The sequence below is a fragment of the Oncorhynchus masou genome, chromosome 30 (genome assembly GCF_036934945.1).
Source record: "Oncorhynchus masou masou isolate Uvic2021 chromosome 30, UVic_Omas_1.1, whole genome shotgun sequence".
NCBI lineage: Eukaryota > Metazoa > Chordata > Actinopteri > Salmoniformes > Salmonidae > Oncorhynchus > Oncorhynchus masou.
In genome coordinates, this window is record NC_088241.1 from 35,842,092 (window position 1) to 35,865,952 (window position 23,861).

Genomic DNA, 23,861 nt, shown 5'->3' on the forward strand with positions numbered 1-23,861 from the left:
GACTTTGTTAGAGTGGGGTCCACGTCCCGCGCCGGAGCCGCCACCGTGGAGAGACGCCCACCCGGACCCTCCCCTATGGGTTTTGGTGGGGTTCTTTTGGGGGGGTTCTGTCACGCCCTGGTCTTAGTATTTTGTGTTTTCTTTATATATTTGTTCAGGCCAGGGTGTGACATGGGTTTTTGTATGTGGTGTGTTTTGTCTTGGGGTTTTTTCACATGTATTGGGATGGTAGCTTAGTGGGGTGTTCTCGGTGTATCTATGGCTGTCTGAAGTGGTTCTCAATCAGAGGCAGGTGTTGATCGTTGTCTCTGATTGGGAACCATATTTTGGCAGCCATATTCTTTGAGTGTGTCGTGGGTGATTGTCCTTTTGTCCCTGTTCTGTGTTTATTTACACCAGTATAGGCTGTTCCGGTTTTCGTTACGTTTGTTGTTTTTGTAATTGATTCGTGTTTACTTTTGTTTATTAAACATGGATCGTAATCTACACGCCGCATTTTGGTCCGACTCTCCTTCGCACATAGAAAACCATAACAGTACTTGTTTGTCATTTGCCCTCCTGCTGGTCCAGTTGGTCTAGGAGCTTCTGAAGAACGTCTCCAGCATCCCTCTATCCGTGTGTCGAGACTTCGATGGTCTGTCACACGTATATGATCCATGGGGTCTGCAGTGACCCTCTCCAGTAAGACCTGTCCACGATCTAATTTGTTGCAGCGCAGACATTCCTCCTTTGTCGACATGGCTGGACAGCACCCGCATAAGCACCACCAGTCGTTGTCTGACCATGGCTCCCCAGAGTCAGGAGCAGCGGCTTGCTGGTCTTGCAATTATTTTTCTCATTGTCACAACTCCTCTTCAGTGTATTCCGGCTCAAATAAATAGGGCTGTGTTTCTTATGTAAAAGAAAATTCAAAAACTAAATATTCGTCCTGTAACATAACTCTCGTGTAGAAACTAATACCGCCCCCGTTTTGAAAAGCCCGCTTTCGAGGGTGGGAACGCAATTTGGACAAGGAAGTAGGGCTCCCGTCAGGCTGTAGTCGTTACCAAGACAGGGAAAATGTGTCAACCTAGATATCCTGCAATGTCATGGCAGATAGGACATTGTTGAGACAAGTCCAATGGCTCTATTGAACAAGGAACAACTATATCTACCCGCTGCTAGTGTGATCATACGATTGGCGAAACATAAAGGCCGAAATTATTGCTACAAAACATGACTCCATTCATTTTTACATCAGACAGCAGGCTCAATCAACCGATGACATCATTGGTTGAACTCTCCCGGGGCGAAAATGCAAAAATACCACTTCAGTGCATAACTATGTCTGAAACACCTCTCACCCCAAATAGTGTATAGCTGTGAAGTTTCCCTTGAATGACTTGCTACCCGGACAGTTTGGTCTGCCAGTCCAAACAAATCTAAATCAATTCCAACTTATTTGTCACGTGCGCCGAATACAACAAGTGTAGACCTTACTGTGAAATGTGTACTTACAACCCCTTAACCAACAGTGCAGTTCAAGAAAGAGTTAAGAAAATGTTTACCAAAAATATAAACTACATTTTTTTTTTAAGTAACACAATACAATAACAATAACGGGGCTAAATTCAGGGCGTACCGTATAAATGACTATTATACACGGTTGTCAGTAGGGTCAACTGTCGCACCTGACAAGGAGAAACTCTGGGCCATAGTTATCACAGTGGACCACAATTGTGCACTGAATGACTCAGTGGTGAGTGACTCTCGCAGTGGTCAGTGAGAGATAGGAGCTTGATACCAACTCCCGTCGTCATGGTCTACTACAACAGTGTCTGTTTCCCTTCCATGGAAACCACTACACATTGAGAGTCTCCCCAGGCTTCCAGACTTAGTCAGAGGAAGGCTGTTAGTCAAAGAAAAGCTCCCCTCTAACCACCCTGGCTGTGTTTATTTCACAAATGTGGATGAGTAAGAGTAAATTTGCCAAGTACTCCATAGTTCAAATATTACTCAAGCCACAGCTGTTTGCTAAGACACACTTTGTTCCACACAACATTTCAATAATGGGCTCAGGTCAAGCAACACTTTGTCACTACGCATACAAACAAGCAACTAGCATGAGAGTGGAGTCTGCAAACAGGAGCTAATGTGCCCACAGTAACTGAGAAATGTGTAATGCAAATACATCTAAAACACTGATGTCTTTTCATCAATGACGTACATGGATTTACTTAAATCCATGGGAAAACAGAATGAATAAGGGGATTCTTGGGCAAAATATTTCTCAAAAGGTTGCCTTGTCATCCATGGGCTGTTGATTTTCCCCTAAATCTCTGCCAAATGGTTTCTTCCAACAGCTGCTCATACTTATCCATGGAGCAAGAGGCAGGTACATTTAACAATGAAACTGATTCAACATTATAAAAAATATATATAAAATATGATTTTTTATTGAAGTAGGGTGTCCATATAGGTTTTTATGAATAAAATCAAATCCAATTTTTATTTGTCACATACACATGGTTAGCAGATGTTAATGCGAGTGTAGCGAAATGCTTGTGCTTCTAGTTCCGACAATGCAGTAATAACCAACAAGTAATCTAACTAACAATTCCTAAACTACTATCTTATACACAGTGTAAGGGGATAAAGAATATGTACATAAGGATATATGAATGAGTGATGGTACAGAGCAGCATAGGCAAGATACAGTAGATGGTATCGAGTACAGTATATACATATGAGATGAGTATGTAAACAAAGTGGCATAGTTAAAGTGGCTAGTGATACATGTATTACATAAAGATGCAGTAGATGATATGGAGTACAGTATATACGTATACATATGAGATGAATAATGTAGGGTATGTAAACATTATATTAGGTAACATTGTTTAAAGTGGCTAGTGATATATTTTACATCATTTCCCATCAATTCCCATTATTAAAGTGGCTGGAGTTGAGTCAGTGTCAGTGTGTTGGCAGCAGCCACTCAATGTTAGTGGTGGCTGTTTAACAGTCTGATGGCCTTGAGATAGAAGCTGTTTTTCAGTCTCTCGGTCCCAGCTTTGATGCACCTGTACTGACCTCGCCTTCTGGATGATAGCGGGGTGAACAGGCAGTGGCTCGGGTGGTTGATGTCCTTGATGATCTTTATGGCCTTCCTGTAACATCGGGTGGTGTAGGTGTCCTGGAGGGCATGTAGTTTGCCCCGGTGATGCGTTGTGCAGACCTCACTACCCTCTGGAGAGCCTTACGGTTGAGGGCGGAGCAGTTGCCGTACCAGGCGGTGATACAGCCCGCCAGGATGCTCTCGATTGTGCATCTGTAGAAGTTTGTGAGTGCTTTTGGTGACAAGCCGAATTTCTTCAGCCTCCTGAGGTTGAAGAGGCGCTGCTGCGCCTTCTTCAAGATGCTGTCTGTGTGAGTGGACCAATTCAGTTTGTCTGTGATGTGTATGCCGAGGAACTTAAAACTTGCTACCCTCTCCACTACTGTTCCATCGATGTGGATAGGGGGTGTTCCCTCTGCTGTTTCCTGAAGTCCACAATCATCTCCTTAGTTTTGTTGACGTTGAGTGTGAGGTTATTTTCCTGACACCACACTCCGAGGGCCCTCACCTCCTCCCTGTAGGCCGTCTCGTCGTTGTTGGTAATCAAGCCTACCACTGTTGTGTCGTCCGCAAACTTGATGATTGAGTTGGAGGCATGCGTGGCCACGCAGTCGTGGGTGAACAGGGAGTACAGGAGAGGGCTCAGAACGCACCCTTGTGGGGCCCCAGTGTTGAGAATCAGCGGGGAGGAGATGTTGTTACCTACCCTCAATAATAATGTAACACAATAAGGTGCAGAGCGATCAATTTTCCTGCTGGGGGGCGGCAAGGAGACCCGCAGCTACGCCAAAACCATTGTCAACTGCGTGTCGTTTTCAAGTGATTGTTAAATAAATGTTAACTATTTGGTTGTAATATTATTACCTCTTGAAAAGCATATATATAGAAGCAATTGCACACATTTAGCTCTATCCTCACCAGAATTATTGTCTACAGGAAATACCTGGATGCCTTTCATGACCAAGCAATTTATCATGTAATTTCAGATATGTGAGGGTAGCCTCACAATATCTCTCAATATTGGCCACCATTAACTGGACAGTTGACTGATATAAAAGTGAACAATGCCTGACAAGTATGAGTGGTTTAAGTTCATTTCTCTTAAGGATCCGCCCCTTTATTTCAATTTTCGCCTGAAATGACATACCCCAATCTAACTGCCTGAAGCTCAGGCCCTGAAGCAAGGATATGCATATTCTCGATACCATTTGAAAGGAAACACGTTGAAGTTTGTGGGAATGTGAAAGGAATGTAGGATCTGGTAAAGATAATATTTCTAAGAAAAGAAAAAAACGTTGTTTTTTTTGTACCATCATCTTTGAAATGCAAGAGAAAGGCCATAATGTATTATTCCAGCCCAGGTGCAATTTAGATGTTGGTCAATAGATGGCAGCAGTGTATGTGCAACTTTTTTAAACTGATCCAATGAACCATTGCATTGCTGTTCAACATTTTGTATCAAGACTGCCCAAATCTGCCTAATTTGTTTATTAATAACTTTTCAAATTTCAAAACTGTTCACTCTCCTCAAACAATAGCATGGTATTCTTTCACTGTAATAGCTAAAATAGCCTCCAACACTCTACTCAGCAAATTGGATGCAGCCTATCACAGTGCCATCCGTTTTCTCACCAAAGCCCCATATACTACCCACCACTGTGACCTGTATGCTCTTGTTGGCTGGCCCTCGCTTCATATTAGTTGCCAAACCTACTGGCTCCAGGTCATCTATAAGTCTTTGCTAGATAAAGACCCACCTTATCTTATCAGCACCCACCCGTAGCACGCACTCCAGAAGGTATATTTCACTGGTCACCCCCAAAACCAACTCATACTTTGGCCACCTTTCCTTCCAGTTCTCTGCTGCCAATGACAGGAATAAATTGCAAACTTCACTGAAGCTGGAGACTCATATCTCCCTCACTAAATGTAAGCATCAGCTGTCAGAGCAGCTTACAGATCATTGCACCTGTACGTAGCCCATCTGTAAATATCCCCTCCAACGATGTCAAGGTCTTTCCAAAAGCGTAATCTTTGACGAAGCAAGCTAAATTACATACTGTATGTTGTTTGCTTAGCTAGCTAGCTAGGTACACACCAAATGAATGTCTACCCTCACATATCTAAAAACACATGATCAGTTGATGTTTACTGATCATGAAAAGCCTGCAGTTACTTGCTGTATAAATCTGATGATAGAACTAAATGTGGAATTATCTGAAATGTGTACTTCTGACTAACCTCTTCAAGAGGTGATGACATTAAAACAAAATTATTATAACATGTATTTAACAATCCCTTGTAAACGGCACTTATTGTCAATGGTTTTAGCGGAGCCGGGGTTCTCCTTGCCACCCCAGCAGCCAACTTGAACGCTCTGCACCATATTGTGATATTTTATTGATAAGGACACATTAGGAAAGCCTCAGTCTCAACAGGACTTGTGAGGCTGTCCTAAAAAGGAATACTCTTATTCTAACCAGACACAGACTATTGAATAAAGATACAGTAGAATATCATGTTGTATGAAATAGATAGGGCCAGGAAGCTAAGGGCTTTTAGTATGCAGACGGCGTAGGAGACTAGTATGAACAGACAGTTTTGTCTCAGTTCTGAAATGGGAAACAAACACAGACAATCAGCTTTTACGACATTTCCAAAATAGGAGCTTCTATCTATCCCATCCACTCCCGGCAGACTAGGAGTACTAACATTTTCTCTGTGCTATCTTAACTGACACACTTGACTATAGATACATGATAATGTCTACTGCCCATTCTAAAGAGGCTTTGTTTGATACATAGTAATCAGTGCTTAAAGTGGAATAAAATGGGTGCTCGTACTCATCTTAAATTTAGGTGCCAATACTCATCATATTTTAAGCCAATATTCTATTAGAGGTGCCAGTACTCAAGAATATTTGCCGGTTCTCAGTACCGTGTTCCGGCCCAATTCAAACACTGATAGGAATGAAGTATGATATATTAGTATAGTGAATTTAAACTACATCCTGGCTACTTTCACCACTAAACTCAATCTACCCACTGAGCAGACACTTGTTTCCAACGTCATTTCAACGGCAAAAAGAAAACACGTGATGGCTGATTCAACATGGAAAACTGATAGTATTTGCAAAAAAGTTATCAATGTAATGGAATTTCATATTGTTTTTGCTCAACCTTTAACCTTAATCCAATGACATGTTGATTTTTTTGTTGATTTCACGTTGAATTGATTTTAGCTGACAACTCACTCCTCAGGAGATAGATCGGTATTACACTTCTCACCATTTTCCTTCATTTTATTAAATGGCATTGTTTGCCAACTCCTTGCTGCCATAGCAACGCCAGCATAGTGGCTGGATTATAAATCAGCGGAGATAGTGACCTTCACGATGTCTGTGCTCACACAAACACAATCACACACACTCACATGCAAGCAGGGATGCTGCAAGGGACCACCCGAAAGTGTCTGAATGTTTAATAACTATTTTCCTGCTTGAGTCATTACTTGCAAACACTTGATATTCATCGGCTCTGAAGTGTTGAGTACTGAGTGAGATAGACACACAACCATTGCCTCCAAGGCGTAAACTTTCTGCCTCAGCTACCCTTCACTTTTAGAGAGGGAGAGGTTATAGTGCGTAAGCGTCTGTGCGCGTGGGCATTTCTGTGTGTGCGTGTGAGCGTGCGTGAGTGTGTCATGATTTATCTCTACTTGTTTGGAGCTGTCGAGGAAATGCCAGAACATCATCACATCCCAGCAGAGCCTCTCGGCGGCCCCAAATGACCCCTTCATTCATAATCTGGCAACCTGACTCTTTCTTACTCTCTAACTCTCTCTGTCTGCCTCGCAAATGGCACCCTATTCCCAACACGGTGCTCTGACTTTTGACCCCGGCCCATAGGGATCTGGCCAAAAGTAGTACACTTCATAGGGAATATGGTGCCATTTGGGACACAGGCTTGATTCCTATTCTGTTCGTTTGGTTCCTTCTGACAGAACTTCTAATTAGCTTCCAATTTGAGTGTGAATGTGATTATGAACCACTCTCAGAGTTGTCTGAAAGGGGTTCATAATCACATTCACACTCAAATTGGAAGCTAATTAGTAGTTCTGTCAGAAGGAACCGAACGAACAGAATGGGAATCAAGCCTTATTTCATCTGTGGTCTGTGAGAGAAGAGCCTGCTGATTTGCCGAGGGCCTTTGATTCCAGGAAACGCTCGGGGGGGTGAAAGAGGAATGAACTAACGCTAGCTAGCCATTGATGATGTATTTAAGCACACTTCAATACCAAGTTTGACAATCAGTCTCAGTCCAACACACTTGCTGGCATGGGTGCACAGGCATAGGTGATGTTGAAAGAGAGAGCGACAACAAGCTTCAACAACCTTGTCCGATGACAGATGCACAAATAACGCGGTATAGGTCTGTGTTGTGTAATTTCCTTCAGGCTCGTCCTTGGTTTTCTCGTTTGTTTCCACCTGAAAGAAGGCTGCGTGCTTCATGCTTCTGTCACACCTCAAAATAAGCTGTTGCTACTGAAGCAGCCACTCGATAAAACTGAGAAAGCACTTTTTGAGGAGAACTGATTGTGATTCAGACTCAGAAGCCAGGTGCTAGCCTTACCTGCAAACATGCACTGCAAAAAAGGAAAGAGAGAAAATTGTGTTAGCTAACCTGAGCAGGCTATACTGGTATTAGTACTTGAATGACACAAACAGGGCTGAGGCACACCAGGTCTGTTATTGCTCTCGCTCCTTCCACACACACACATACACACACACAGCAAACATCATTTAGAGTGGATGGATGATGCCATTCTGTGGCCGGCAGAGTTAGGTGAGTCAAATAGAGGGCTGGATGGGAGAGTTTACGATGAGAGAGCTTATGCCTATAGGCACCAGGGGGCTCATTGACCATAGCTGGGCCAGTTCACTTTCCATCGCTCGCACGCTAGCACGCACGCACACACACACACACACACGAGACCTACACCAGTTCTATATAAAGTCACTGATTTATATCCACTTGCTTTCCATTTGCAGTAAGATTGCACAGTAAACCACATCCTGCCACAGTCTTTCAGCACCAGACCACCACTATTCATCTCACACTGAACAGGCCTATATGCTGCATGGGGAGAATGGATGGTCCCCAAGTGAGACAAGTCACTCCATTCCTGTAGCTTGAAATCATGAAAAAAATAAACATTATTTTTGACCTGTAGAGTTTATGTTGAAATTATGAGCTGAACACAGTGGATCAATTAGAAAGGAATTAGGCCTACATTTTTTAGCAAAGATAGACATACAGTATATCAGTGCCTATACTATTTACGTAACTATTAATCAGTAGATCAGTATATATTTTTTTGCTTAGAATCATTCAAAGCAGGGCCTCCCGCGTGGCACAGTGGTCTAAGGCACTGCATCACAGTGTTAGCAGTGCCACTAGAGATTCTGGGTTCCCGTCCAGGCTCCGTCGCAGCCGGCCGCGACTGGGAGACCCATGCATGGGGAGGTGCACAATTGGCACAGCGTCGGCATGCACCAGCAACCCCTGTGGTGGGCCGGGCACAGTGCATGCTGACATGGTCGCCAGGTGTACAGTGTTTCCACCGACACATTAGTGCAGCTGGCTTCCAGGTTAAATGGGTATTGTGTCAAGAATCAGTGCGGCTTGGTTGGGTAGTGTTTCGGAGGACACACAGCTTTCTACCGTCGCCTCTCCTGAGTCCGCACCGGAGATGCAGCGATGAGACAAGACTGTAACTACCAATTGGATGCCATGAAATTGGGGAGAAAAAGGAGTAAAACATTTTTTGTAATGAATCATTCAAAGCAAACTGAAGCCATTTTAATTTAGAAATACAACAGGTGAAATTTCCTTATGACATGGCCCGTTTTTGTTTTGATCCAGATACTACCAGGCGGTGCTGCGGTGCCACGCCATGTCATAATTGAACTGTCCTCTAACCCGCTTCCTCAGACAATGTCTACGGTCACAGCAGACAAACACTGTGAGATGGAAAAATCTCTCACAAGGTCGACAGGCAGACAGGCTGCCACTGAGCATCAGCCACATAGGCAGTGATGGGTGGCAGCTCAACGCTTACAATGGAAGACAGACACAGGCCATGGGGAAGAGGGGAAAACATAGGGAAATTGCTTTTCATATAAATTATGATTTTCAGTATCTATTATTCTACAATTAATGAATTCTACAATCTCTCTCTCACATTCCCCACATTCAGTTATGTTTATAATTCCAGTACTGGGAATGTGAATACAGTGTTCTGAATTATATTATCAGTATATAAATGTGAATAAATAACCCAAAATGTGTCTTGATTTTTAAAATGTCTTCCTTTCCAAAACAAGAGCAAGTTGTTTTTCCAAAGGACTGTCAGACTGATGGATGGTAAGTGCATGTTAGCCCTGATAAAAATGTATCACATGTTGGAGTGTTCATAGTTCCCTTGGGTTGCATTCCAGTCTACGCACGGATTCCAAAATGAACTCCCCCATGTCTCCCTTTTGCTGGACTGTCAGTCGCTCTCCAAGCCTCCAATATTTATGTTTCATAAAAAACAGAAACACTATCAGCATCCTACCTATACCTTATTTGTTTCTATCCCCCATGCATTTTTATTTTATTTATTTAACCTTTATTTAACCAGGTAGGCAAGTTGAGAACAAGTTCTCATTTACAATTGCGACCTGGCCAAGATAAAGCAAAGCATTTCGACACATACAACGACACAGAGTTACACATGGAGTAAAACAAACATACAGTCAATAATACAGTATCAACAAGTCTATATACGATGTGAGCAAATGAGGTGAGATAAGGGAGGTTAAGGCAAAAAAAGGCCATGGTGGCAAAGTAAATACAATATAGCAAGTAAAACACTGGAATGGTAGATTTGCAATGGAAGAATGTGCAAAGTAGAAATAAAAATAATGGAGTGCAAAGGAGCAAAATAAATAAATAAAATTAAATACAGTAGGGAAAGAGGTAGTTGTTTGGGCTAAAATATTGGTGGGCTATGTACAGGTGCAATAATCTGTGAGCTGCTCTGACAGTTGGTGCTTAAAGCTAGTGAGGGAGATAAGTGTTTCCAGTTTCAGAGATTTTTGTAGTTTGTTCCAGTCATTGGCAGCAGAGAACTGGAAGGAGAGGCGGCCAAAGAAAGAATTGGTTTTGGGGGTGACTAGAGAGATATACCTGCTGGAGCGTGTGCTACAGGTGGGAGATGCTATGGTGACCAGCGAGCTGAGATAAGGGGGGACTTTACCTAGCAGGGTCTTGTAGATGACATGGAGCCAGTGGGTTTAGCGATGAGTATGAAGCGAGGGCCAGCCAACGAGAGCGTACAGGTCGCAATGGTGGGTAGTATATGGGGCTTTGGTGACAAAACAGATTGCACTGTGATAGACTGCATCCAATTTGTTGAGTAGGGTATTGGAGGCTATTTTGTAAAAAACATTGCCAAAGTCGAGGATTGGTAGGATGGTCAGTTTTACAAGGGTATGTTTGGCAGCATGAGTGAAGGATGCTTTGTTGCGAAATAGGAAGCCAATTCTAGATTTAACTTTGGATTGGAGATGTTTGATATGGGTCTGGAAGGAGAGTTTACAGTCTAACCAGACACCTAAGTATTTGTAGTTGTCCACGTATTCTAAGTCAGAGCCGTCCAGAGTAGTGATGTTGGACAGGCGGGCAGGTGCGGGTAGCGATCGGTTGAAGAGCATGCATTTAGTTTTACTTGTATTTAAGAGCAATTGGAGGCCACGGAAGGAGAGTTGTATGGCATTGACGCTTGCCTGGAGGCTTGTTAACACAGTGTCCAAAGAAGGGCCAGAAGTATACAGAATGGTGTCGTCTGCATAGAGGTGGATCAGAGACTCACCAGCAGCAAGAGCGACCTCATTGATATATACAGAGAAGAGAATCGGTCCAAGAATTGAACCCTGTGGCACCCCCATAGAGACTGCCAGAGGTCCGGACAGCAGACCCTCCGATTTGACACACTGAACTCTATCAGAGAAGTAGTTGGTGAACCAGGCGAGGCAACCATTTGAGAAACCAAGGCTGTCGAGTCTGCCGATGAGGATGTGGTGATTGACAGAGTCGAAAGCCTTGGCCAGATCAATGAATACAGCTGCACAGTAATGTTTCTTATCGATGGCGGTTAACATATCATTTAGGACCTTGAGCGTGGCTGAGGTGCACCCATGACCAGCTCTGAAACCAGACTGCATCGCAGAGAAGGTATGGTGAGATTCGAAATGGTCGGTATTCTGTTTGTTGACTTGGCTTTCGAAGACCTTAAAAAGGCATGGTAGGATAGATACAGTGCCTTGCGAAAGTATTCGGCCCCCTTGAACTTTGCGACCTTCTGCCACATTTCAGGCTTCAAACATAAACATAAAGATATAAAACTGTATTTTTTGTGAAGAATCAACAACAAATTTCAGTCTCTTGATGTGCAAAACTGAGAGAGACATACCCCAAGCGACTTACAGCTGTAATCGCAGCAAAAGGTGGCGCTACAAAGTATTAACTTAAGGGGGCTGAATAATTTTGCACGCCCAATTTTTCAGTTTTTGATTTGTTAAAAAAGTTTGAAATATCCAAGAAATGTCGTTCCACTTCATGATTGTGTCCCACTTGTTGTTGATTCTTCACAAAAAATACAGTTTTATATCTTTATGTTTGAAGTCTGAAATGTGGCAAAAGGTCTCAAAGTTCAAGGGGGCCGAATACTTTCGCAAGGCACTGTATAGGTCTGTGGCAGTTTGGGTCAAGAGTGTCCCCCCCTTTGAAGAGGGGATGACCGCAGCTGCTTTCCAATCTTTGGGAATCTCAGACAACATGAAAGAGAGGTAGAACAGGCTAGTAATAGGGGTGGCAACAATTTCGGCAGATAATTTTAGAAAGAAAGGGTCCAGATTGTCGAGCCCGGCTGATTTGTAGGGGTCCAGATTTTGCAGCTCTTTCAGAACATCAGCTGAACGGATTTGGGAGAAGGAGAAATGGGGAGGCTTGGGCGAGTTGCTGTGGGGGGTGCAGTGCTGTTGACCGGGGTAGGAGTAGCCAGGTGGAAAGCATGGCCAGCCGTAGAAAAATGCTTATTGAAATTCTCAATTATGGTGGATTTATCAGTGGTGACAGTGTTTCCTATCTTCAGTGCAGTGGGCAGCTGGGAGGAGGTGTTCTTATTCTCCATGGACCTTACAGTGTCCCAGAACCTTTTTGAGTTAGTGTTGCAGGAAGCAAATTTCTGCTTGAAAAAGCTAGCCTTGGCTTTTCTAACTGCCTGTGTATAATGGTTTCTAGCTTCCCTGAACAGCTGCATATCACGGGGGCTGTTCGATGCTAATGCAGAACGCCATAGGATGTTTTTGTGTTGGTTAAGGGCAGTCAGGTCTGGGGAGAACCAAGGGCTATATCTGTTCCTGGTTCTACATTTCTTGAATGGGGCATGTTTATTTAAGATGGTTAGGAAGGCATTTAAAAAAAATATCCAGGTATCCTCTACTAACGGGATGAGATCAATATCCTTCCAGGATACCCCAGCCAGGTCGATTAGAAAGGCCTGCTCGCTGAAGTGTTTCAGGGAGCGTTTTACAGTGATGAGTGGATGTCGTTTGACCGCTGACCCATTACGGATGCAGGCAATGAGGCAGTGATCGCTGAAATCTTGGTTGAAGACAGCAGAGGTGTATTTAGAGGGCAAGTTGGTTAGGATGATATTTATGAGGGTGCCCGTGTTTAAGGCTTTGGGGAGGTACCTGGTAGGTTCATTGATAATTTGTGTGAGATTGAGGGCATCAAGTTTAGATTGTAGGATGGCTGGGGTGTTAACTTCTTGAAACTCCCCATCCCGGATCCGGGTTTGTGACTAAAGCCTCAGGCTCATTAGCATAACGCAACGTTAACGATTTCTGAAAATCGCAAATAAAATGAAAATAATGCGTCTGCTCTCAAGCTTAGCCTTTTCTTAACAACACTGTCATCTCAGATTTTCAAAATATGCTTTTGAACCATAGAAATTGACTAATTTGTATAAGAGTATGCAAAGCTAGCATAGCATTTTGAGTAGCATTTAGCACGCAACATTTTCACAAAAACCAGATAGAAAGAGCAGGCTCATTCCTCTCGCATTCACAGCCATATAAGGAGACAATGGAAAACAGAGCCTCAAAAATCCTGCTCATTTCCTGGATGCCATCTCATCTTGGTTTTGCCTGAAGCTCACGTTCTAGGGCACGCACAGAGAATATCTTGGTAGTTCTGGACACGTCAGAGTTTTTTCTTTCGAATGCTATCAATTATATGCATAGTCGAGCATCTTTTTGTGACAAAATATCTTGTTTAAAACGGGAACGTTTTTCATCCAAAAATGAAATAGCGCCCCCATAGATGTAAGAGGTTAAGCATGTTCCAGTTTAGGTCGCCTAGCAGCATGAGCTCTGAAGATAGATGGGGGGCAATCAGTTCACATATGGTGTCCAGAGCACCGCTGGGGGCAGAGGGTGGTCTATAGCAGGCGGCAACGGTGAGAGACTTGTTTTTAGAGAGGTGGATTTTTAAAAGTAGAAGTTCAAATTGTTTGGGTACAGGCCTGGATAGTAGGACAGAACTCTGCAGGCTATCTTTGCAGTAGATTGCAACACCGCCCCCTTTGGCAGTTCTATCTTGTCTGAAAATGTTGTAGTTTGGAATTAAAATTTCAGAATTTTTGGTAGTCTTCCTAAGCCAGGATTCAGACAGAGCTTGAACATCCGGGTTGGCTGAGTGTGCTAAAGCAGTGAATAGAACAAACTTAGGGAGGAGACTTCTAATGTTAACATGCATGAAACCAAGGCTATTACGGTTACAGAAGTCGTCAAAAGAGAGCGCCTGGGGAATAGGCGTGGAGCTAGGCACTGCAGGGCCTGGATTCACCTCTACATCGCCAGAGGAACAGAGGAGGAGTAGAATAAGGGTGTGGCTAAAAGCAATAAGAATTGGTCGTCTAGAACATCTGGAACAGAGAGTAAAAGGAGGTTTCTGGGGGTGATAAAATAGCATCAAGGTATAATGTACGAAGGCCGATAGTCACACGGATAGCAGCTAGCTAGCTGTGAGATCCAGGTATGAATATCCAGAGTTAGCGGTAGAAATCCAGGGACATGGAGAGAAAAATTGGTCCGGTATGTTCCGTTCTGAGCCGCGCTGCGCCGTACAAAACTGCCGATAGATTTTCGAGCTAAAGGATAGCTGATGACCACAAACCGTGGTTAGCTGAATACTAACGATTTGCCAGTAAAGAAGCTAACTAGCTTCTGACCTAGCTTCTGGATTAGCTTCTGGCTAGCTCCTGGCTAGCTTCTTGGAGGATTACAGATTTGAGGTAAATAATACTTTTTTATAAATATAAATTGGTGATATATATATATATATATACGGGACACGACAAGACGAGGACAAAAGACGTCTGAACTGCTATGCCATCTTGGTCGCAAACCACCTTTTAGGCATATATATATATATTACATATTATCCAATTACATTTTTTTCACCGCCATTTTATCTATGATGAGGGTCTCATGAGGCGGTAGTTAGAATTAATAAACTCACACTGTGTTCAGTATTTCCCAGCAGCACGTTTCCAATCACAGCTGAGGACAATGTAATATTCCCTTCTAGCCAAGAGGAACAGCGATAGAAGTGTGAATACATTTGGCCTTTACTCTCCTCCCTCCCTCCTCACTCACTCTTTCCATCCTTTCATACATCGTCCTTCACACGGGGTGCTTGCTGTGTTCTCCTGCCATTCCTGGATCAAGACATTCATCCATAATGGCATGTTTTGTTTTTATGGCAAAATAAGACTACTAGACACCCCCCCCTTACATCATTCACTCTATATGCTTGCCGATTTGTTTAAAACAAACAAAATGTCTGACAAAATTAAATTGTACAAAAACACGTCAGCATTACAAGCACTGCAGTTTCCTTACAACTGTCCATTGTGACTTACTGTAGACGAACCCTTACATTGATTGATGTACTTCTGGAAATTAAATACTATATGGGTGGACTAAACATGCCCTCGGCACAACCAGAAGCTCCAAGTCAACAGAAAGGGTTTAAAGGGGCAGTCTAGGATAAATATTTAAAGACATTTATTTAATTCGGGCGAGGTTGAGCATTGTGTACCCATTTAAAAGATCGACGCCTCTTCAGCGAACCAAGGAACAAACTCAAAACTACTGCTCTCTTCCAGGATATTCTGAAAAGAGAGCCACCAATATTTCAAGTGTTGTCAACAGCGTGTCTCTCTCTCTCTCTCTCTCTCTCTCTCTCTCTCTCTCTCTCTCTCAGCAGTTAAGGTACAAGCCTTAGGGAAAATGGATTTCATTCGCAGTCCCGGGCTGGTGGGAGCGGTTACTGAGGGAGGACCTTCAGATGACTGATGTGTTTTTGGAGAACCCGCAGAAAAGCTGGCTGGCGTAGAGAGCGCTGGGTTGCGATGTTGTGCAACGCTGTTTGTCTGTGTGAAGCTGGCATGGCTACTCCTCTGCATCTGGTCGTCATTACATGAGTAGGGGAGGGTATAAAGCAGGGTGATGACGGGGCTGGGCCCCAGTGCCTGGACCATCATGGAGGTTGCTCTTTGGGTGTGCGTAAGTTTTCTCTGCCTGCAGGGCAGCTTACCCCAGCTCACACATGGTGCAGACTGTACTGGGACATCACAGGAAAAGAACTGTGTCAGCGGGCAGACCACCGGAGGAAAGGTAAGGGATCGGGACTCCAGGCTGTTCTGTTTTGGGGGTGAGCTCCTTTGATCAGGTAGATGGAGTTGAAAAGTGTTGGTGCCGGAAGGAGAGATCCGGGTTGAGGTTTTTTATTATGTATTTCATTATTTTCATGATGAAACACGATGAAATGGCTTTTTACGAGCTATTCGAGACACTTCCCCAGACACTGCAGTAACAACATTAGCTCAGAAGCCAAAGGAAGCCAGTAACTGCTATGGAAGGTTTCTGTTTCCATGGAGTGTGTGCATGTATAGTGGTCGAGGATGTGATATTTTGAGTGGAACACTTGCATGGAGTTAAACAGAGTTACACATTCCAGTAACCTGAAAACAAAGTATCATAGTAACCTAGTCTCCAGTCGTACTATTACCAAATGCACCCAAGAATAACCTCGATGGAACAAACTCTCGGCAGACCTTTCGTGTGGCCACAGAGCTGTTTGAGCTGCCATTTTTGCGGTTGACATTCTTTGTGGACATTTGCCATGCTCTGTCCAACGGAATCATCCTCATCTGGCCAATAGATCCAGCAGACGCAGTATTTCAATTGCTGTGGATTGTCACCCACAACATGAAAGACTTTTGAGTCTAGATTTATTTTCCATGCGGAAGGTTTTTATGTGTTTTGAGTGTAATTACACTATTCCAGTGTGTGCAATTATAAACTTCAGATGTGGTTGGGCTCTCTTTTGCCTTGGGCAGCATTACTGAAGAAATCTCTTTTGAATTCAACGTTGAATATATTTGCCTGTGCCCTTTTCCACCAAGGTCACAGTGAATGTGGATAACGGAACAGAATATTTTACAATGGGTAATTGACGGTGCTCGCCAACAACTAGCACAGGATAAAACAAACTACACGGAAAGTTTTCATAATAACGAAAAAAAAAAAAACAGGGCGAGTCGGTGTATTGAGGGATATGTGACCCTGAAGAGCACTCCACCTGCACTGGATTGTGGGGTGTACACGGCTCATGTACTGACCTTGGTACATTGTATGATGTCCATATAGGACAGCCTTATCCGTCTCAGCAGGAGTTGTTTCTGTCTCAGCAGAAGTGACCTCAGGGAGAGATATGTCTATGGAGGGGATGTACACTGTGAAAAGAGGAAATACAAAACTTTCTTCGAGTGAAACCTACTCTTAACTCCAACAATGTGGTCACTGTTTTACCTCACTCATCCTGACAGGATATGGTTTATAAATTGCCTTAGTTAACCTAATGGTTAAACTTTTTTTTTTTTTTTAATTTAAATTTGAAGTTACTGTTATAACCTATGTAATAACAACGTAACGACGTACAAACATGTGGTAACATAAAAATGTTGGAATTGCATATGAGTGGGGTTGGGGTGTTATTACATACACGGAATAAAGAATAAATACTTTTTTTTCATGTGCTAAAACATTCTTCTCACAGAATGAAGGGCTTGTGCGCCTGAAGCCCTCTGCTGCAAGAAAGACCCATAACCAGAAACAGCCACAGGTATGTGAGCCTCTCCCCCCACAAAGACATCCTACCACAGCCTGTTCTCTATCACAGAGGGATCCCACCTTGTACTGGATTACTTCCCACTCTGGGTTGGTCCTATGCATAACATATGGCTGTGTAATGATAACCTCCCAGGAGGCATTTGATTCCAATGAGACACTAAGATCAATGCAACTCAAATGCTTGTTGTCCTAAGATATTGACTATTAATATTAAATATCAATTCAACAAATTCATGACACACACACACATGATGCATGTGGATTCAATAGATAAGACCTCTGTCTGATGCTCTGACTCTAGGCAGATGTCTTTGGCTGCACTTAATACAAGTACATTTGCAGAAGGCGTTTCATTTTTCCCAAATTGCATGAATGATTTTAATGGAATAGTTTTCTTGTGCCCAACAGGGAGGACAACTTGGGGCACTGTAATACACTACAACCAATTGGTCTACTGTAACTGTCCATAGTTATACAACACTACTCTATTGCAGAAGTCACACCCTTAAGGAAAAACCACAATTTCACCTGTGAAATTTCCACGTTTTGCACATGAAGTTTCACGTGGGAATATTTTTCACATGATATTTCACAGATGATGCCCTGCAAACAAAACAAGTGTAATTAGGATACACACACACAAAACAGTGCTTTTAACGTAGGGTTTGCAATTGATATATTTAAACACACGTTGACATACATGAACCACAACCTCTAGTTTCGTGGCATTCCGATCTTCCTGCTACGCCGCCATATCTGTGTCAATGACTGATTTCACCGGTATTCCTGCACTTTGGACTTACTTAAGCAAAACCTCAGCTTTGTTTCAAATACACTCAAGAAAAACTATTATAGTTATCATAGTAATTCAGGAGTAACATTAAAACAGAATAATATTGTGCACAAACAGCAGACAACTATTCAGAAAACTTTTAAATAGCTGAAATAAGTCAATTAAATCAATGGCAGAATGGTTTCATTAATTGATAACTGAAATAGAAGTGTAGATGGCACTCTTTTGCTTAGTGCAGAGATGTATTGTAGGTAATGCGCGTGTAGAGGAATGCTAGACTGGCACAGCAGAGAGCTCAGCTTACCCCAACTCCAGAGGTTGTGAGTTCAAGTCCCAGGTGGGGTCATATTGAAAGGTCAGTACTAAGTGATCATGTCAAATGTAATCATATTGTCATTAATTAAAGATTTGTTACACTATTTTAGCTGAACAGTGTACCACTCACCTTAAAAGCCACATTTACTTGTATTATTTAACTAGGCAAGTCAGTTTAGAACAAATTCCTATTTTACAAAGACGGTCAATCCCGGCCAAACACTAATTATGCGCCGCCCTATGGGACTCCCGATCACGGCCGGTTGTGATACAGCCCGGTATCCAGGGTCTGTAGTGATGCCTCTCGCACTGAGATGCAGTGCCTTAGACTGCTGCGCCAGTCGGGAGCCCTTACATAAAAAAAACATGTATAATTTGCAGTGACACATGCAAAAATTGCATTTAGCCGATTTCACAAGTTGAGCAGAAATGTTCACATGTAAAAAATGAAACTCTCATGTGGAATTGCATTTTGACGTGAAATAAAGACGTGAAAAACTCATGTTGTCACGTGTAGTTATCACGTGTTATATGTTTTGTTTTTACATGTCACGGTATCACATTAGCTTCTCATGCGATTACATTATCACGTGAAATTCGATGCATGCATATTATGATTTTCAGCCCTCTAAAATTGCTCCACGTTCATTACGAATGTAATGAATGCCTCATTTATGTCTTAAAAGATGTGGCTAGGTGACGACTTGCCATCGGATGTGCTATTGGACAGACAGAAGAGTCCTGGGTCCTTCTCAGCCAAGGGCTTCCCCAACACACTCATCAAAGTTCAGGTAAGACTGGAGAAAGGGAAGGAGGGAGGGGAGATAGATGAAGACAGGAGGGAGAGGTCTCAAATGATCCAATGGGGCTGTTGTGTTGTCATTTGTTGCGATCCCTTAGAAACAGTGGTGTAAGCAAGAATGCGAAGGTGCACTGGAGTTTTTTTAAAATTCTGAGTTGCTTTCTTGAAGCACTTGGTGTGCTCACACACCAGTGATGGCTGGTGTCATTGTAAATAGGAGGGGCTCATTGTAATGCCTGGGATGGAATAAATGGAACCGCATCAAACACTGTTTCCATGTTTTTTTGATACCGTTACATTTATCCATTCCAGTCATTATTATGAGCTGTCCTCCCTTCACCAGCCTCCTGTGTAACATAGAGTATCCCCTTCTAGTTTCTAAATGATCCCACGGGAATGTTGTTCCTCCAGACAGAGCGGGCCAGGAGACACCTAGGCCAGTTGGGGACCAAGAAGAACAAGTATAAATCCAGAGTGGGATCCTTCTCTCTCCTCAGCAACAACCCCAGTGCCTCCCTACAGGTACACAACATTGCCACGACAACACAGGATCAGACCATCATATGATACGGGTCCATATGTTAATATCAGAACTGTTTGTTTTGTGAGATCCTCAAACATACTGATGACATGACACGGTACATGTACGGTGTCCATATTAGGACAGCCTCCATCTAAGCAAGAGTTGCCCAAGTCTCTGAGAGGCTACCTTAGCAATGCTCGGTCGACCTGCATTCAACCTTGTGTCTTTGAAGTCTTATGTCATGTCATTGCTCTTCCAGGTAACCAGGGTACGGAGGCAGGTGCAGAATGAGAGGAAGAAGGTGAAGCCAAGAGGACGAGCTGGAGCGTATTCCATTATGGGACGAGTCGCCGCCCCATTCCACACAATCACCCCCCTCCCATGTGAGTCAATCAATCTTCCAGGTAACCAGAGTACGGAGGCAGGTGCAGAATGAGAGGAAGAAGGCGAAGCCAAAAGGACGAGCCGGAGCGTATTCCATTATGGGACGACTCGCCCCACCCCACACAATCCCCCCCCTCCCATTTGAGTCAATCAATCAAACTTTTTTTGTCCCCAGAGCTAAATTCTGTTTGCAAGCAGGGTAAACATGTTAAGCATGCAGAGTTCATCCAAAACATTTAAAAACAATTACACAAAATAGTTCAAAACTGTTCACCAATCTGTTACATTTATTTGTGACTCTCTATCGAAAGTAAATGTTTGACGTGAACAAATAAATATCTTGACTCTTTCCCCAGGGATAGAGACGCAAGAGGAGCGCACGGAAGAAGAAACAATATTGTTTGTTCCAAAAAGCATTGAATTAAACAAGTGATTTGCTGAAGCGCTACTACTTTAATGAACTGTACTTTATATATTATCTTTGTAAACATATTGGTTTTTACTTGTATTTTAAAATGTTATATTATAATATATATGTATAATGGAAACACATTGCTGAGGACAAGTATACGGTATCTTTGAGAGCCCCTTTAATATTGTATTTTATGATCTGCTGATTTACACTTTTTGTTTTTACAGAATTATATTTTTGAAAAGGTGATTCTTTGGTAATTCTGTGCATATATCAGATTCAAATTTAGTCAAAATGTAGGAGGATACGTCATGAGAGCTTGCCCCAGCTTCTACATCTGCATTGCTTGCTGTTTGTACAGCGCTTTGTGACATTGGCTGATGTAAAAAGGGCTTTATAAATACATTTGATTGATAAGTCTACAGAGGGTTGTTATTTTCAGTTTAGTCTATGACAGAGTTGGGCTTCACCTTGACAAATGGACTAGTACATTTCACTATTCCCAAAAAACAGGCTGTTCCTTTAGTCCAATAAATCTTCCCAATTCTCCCTCCCTGTTGCCCAGTGCAACACCTTGAATTCCCACACAACAGGATCTGAGAAACTGCCAGAAGTTATTCAGAAAATAGAGGGGGGGGGGGGGGGTGTCACTGAGATTCAAGTTAAGATGTCAGATCCCCAAATGGCACCTTTATCCCTACATAGGGAACTACCTTAGACCAGAGCACTATGGGCCCTGGTCAAAAGTAGTGCGGTATGTAAAGGAAGAGGGGGCCGTTTGGGCTGCAGAAAGTGAATGCCCAAGGCAAGGAGGATCAGGGGCAGTCTAAACTTGCAGGCAAACATTTGTGCTGAGAGGACGACTATTCTGTAACATTTATGGGCATTGGATCAGTTGCTAGCGGGGGGAAAAAATCCTCAAGATGTAAGACTGTGTAAGCCATCTGTTCTAGAAGTCCAACTTAATTTGGTAGAAAGAAAAAAAAAACATTTTTTTTATTTATTTCTCCAGCACTAGGAAGCTCATGACAACTAATGGAGATGGTTTGAGTGTTTTTGCACACAAGTTAAGTCTTGAAAGCCCGGCAAATCTACTGTGTGAACATACTGTCAGAACAAGGGCTTGGTGACTCCAGGGCAAGGATCCAAGGTGAGGTCCAAGTCTAAGGTGTCCATATTAGGACAACTTCAGGCTCAGCAGGTGTTTCAGTCAATCCCTGGCATTATAGCCACAATGTAATTGTAAATACGTAAACATTTGTGTTGTGAAACATGCCTCTGAAGGAGTCCTTGCGATAATCATAGTGAATTCAAAAAATGATGCGATTTACCACATATCCAAATCTTTATTTACATATTAAGGCAGTGTATGTAATTTTAGTTATAAATTACTCAATTCTATTGAATCAATAAACACGATACCCCATTTTGTTAGCGCCATCTGTAGTCCAGCAGACACAACACTTTCTCTACCAGATCTTCATACCATAATACAGTAGACTGCTATTCCCCCACGATCACATTAAGGCAGAACAAGAGTTGATCATGATCATGTTTCAGATAAGCAAATCTCAGAATCTCTGTATGTGGAGATCTACGATTGGCATCCACAGTGATTAGTAGGTGAGATTGGCCTGTCAATCAATCGCTGTAGCTCCCATGACAGATGAAGCTCCTTCACGGCACTCTTAATCTGTGTTAAAACCTCTATTAACCCTTCCGCTACCCTGCGGTCTGTCTGAGGGCTGCCTGTGTGTTAACCCATCCTGTTAACCCCTTTGCAAGACCTCACAGCTTGGCCTGGGCTTTTCTCATCTGGTCCCTGAGCTCCAGATGGGCGATGGATGACATGTGCACCTCGTCTGGCCCGTCTGCTATGCGCAGAGTCCTGGCGTACGCATACCTGTGGAGGGACAAAATGGGTCGTATATATTAGGCACCAAACGGAAGAAAAGGGACTAAAGCAGGGAGACACTCCCGGAACATGTCCAGTTAAGAAGCGCTTGTTTTTGTTTCAAAACGTTTTGCTGGAGTGTGCACTGATGAATGAACCCTTGTCATACTCCATCTAAACAACAACAATTATTATTCTGGTGATACAGCAGCATCCTAACATGCAATAGAACTGTGTATGGCTTAAGACCTCAGAGACAGTTAAATACCCTGTAGCCTTGAGAGAGAGAGAGAGAGAGAGAGAGAGAGAGAGAGAGAGAGAGAGAGAGAGAGAGAGAGAGAGAGAGAGAACCTGACCACATTGTGTGGCCATTGATACACCTTGTAAAAAAAGATCCCACACAATGTTAGCAGGGGGTCAATGTCAACTTCTGTGCAATATGTACAGTACATCGGCTCCAGACTGGAAGATTAGGCTAATACTGTGTGTTAGGATGGAAAGGAGTAATTAGCCTATTATCAGATGAACGTGTCATTTGTCTTTCTGACAATAGACTCTACTTGTCACGCCCTGACCGTAGAGAGCTTTTTTATGTCTCTATTTTGGTTTGGTCAGGGTGTGATTTGGGGTGGGCATTCTATGTTTTTGTATTTCTTTGTTTTTGGCCGGGTGTGGTTCTCAATCAGGGACAGCTGTCTATCGTTGTCTCTGATTGGGAACCATACTTAGGTAGCTTTTTCCCCCATGGGTTTCGTGGGTAGTTATTTTCTGTTTAGTGTTTGCACCTTTACGGGACTGTTTCGGTTTCATTTATTCTCTGGTTATTTTGTATTATAGTGTTCAGTTCAATAAACAAACATGAACACTTACCACGCTGCGCTTTGGTCCGACTACTCTTCCTCATCCGATGACAAAAACCGTTACACTATTAGTACTGTAGTTTGCATTTGAGACACACAAATGGTAATTGATCATTGATATTCAAAGCCGTTTTCCCCTCTTCTTCCCCATTGCCTGTGTATCTTCCATTGTAAACGTAGAGCTGCCACCCATCAATGCCTGCATGGCTGATGCTCAGTGGCAGCCTGCCTGCCGACCTCATGAGAAAGCATTTTTCCATCTCAGTGTTTGTCTGCTGTGACTAGAGCTGTGGCAGTGACCATATTACCGCCACACCGGCAGTCATGAGTCATGACTATAGTAAAAAGCCACGTGACCGCTGAGTCACGGTAATCTCCTCTTATGCACTCTGGACATGAGTTGGCAGTACCCAACTGGCCATCGTTAATGTCCTGGTAATCAGCGCTCCGTTGTCCCTCTAATCACTCTG

The 23,861-nt window shown here is 43.0% G+C and overlaps 2 protein-coding genes across 3 annotated transcripts in view; one reads left to right on the plus strand and one right to left on the minus strand.

Annotated features, from left to right (window-relative positions):
• The first annotated feature begins 15,637 nt into the window (after positions 1 to 15,637).
• On the plus strand, positions 15,638 to 21,059 carry LOC135522588 (uncharacterized). 2 transcript variants are annotated; one of them, XM_064948991.1, is made up of 6 exons: positions 15,686 to 15,890; positions 17,335 to 17,400; positions 19,203 to 19,307; positions 19,730 to 19,840; positions 20,101 to 20,224; positions 20,582 to 21,059. In XM_064948991.1, exons 1-6 carry the CDS (start codon positions 15,723 to 15,725, stop codon positions 20,656 to 20,658), a joined length of 651 nt encoding a protein of 216 aa, XP_064805063.1. In that variant the 5' UTR covers positions 15,686 to 15,722; the 3' UTR covers positions 20,659 to 21,059. The 2 variants fall into 2 exon arrangements, with proteins under 2 accessions (XP_064805064.1, XP_064805063.1); XM_064948992.1 differs by lacking the exons at positions 20,101 to 20,224; positions 20,582 to 21,059 and adding an exon at positions 20,246 to 20,513 and having other exon boundaries at positions 15,638 to 15,890.
• LOC135522585 (acyl-CoA dehydrogenase family member 11-like) overlaps positions 20,887 to 23,861 on the minus strand; it is a 53,059-nt gene continuing 50,084 nt past the window's right edge. Inside the window, exon 20 of the mRNA XM_064948987.1 lies at positions 20,887 to 22,540. Coding sequence (XP_064805059.1) covers positions 22,426 to 22,540 — 115 coding nt within the window. The 3' untranslated portion in view covers positions 20,887 to 22,425. The remainder of the gene's footprint in view (positions 22,541 to 23,861) is intronic.

Excerpts from the sequence above, each read along its gene's own strand:
- LOC135522588 (XM_064948991.1), top strand. The coding sequence starts at position 15,723 with ATGACGGGGCTGGGCCCCAGTGCCTGGACCATCATGGAGGTTGCTCTT. Across the intron at positions 19,841-20,100 it reads ACCCCAGTGCCTCCCTACAG|GTAACCAGGGTACGGAGGCA; the intron begins GTACACAACATT and ends TTGCTCTTCCAG. Across the intron at positions 20,225-20,581 it reads CACAATCACCCCCCTCCCAT|GGATAGAGACGCAAGAGGAG; the intron begins GTGAGTCAATCA and ends CTCTTTCCCCAG.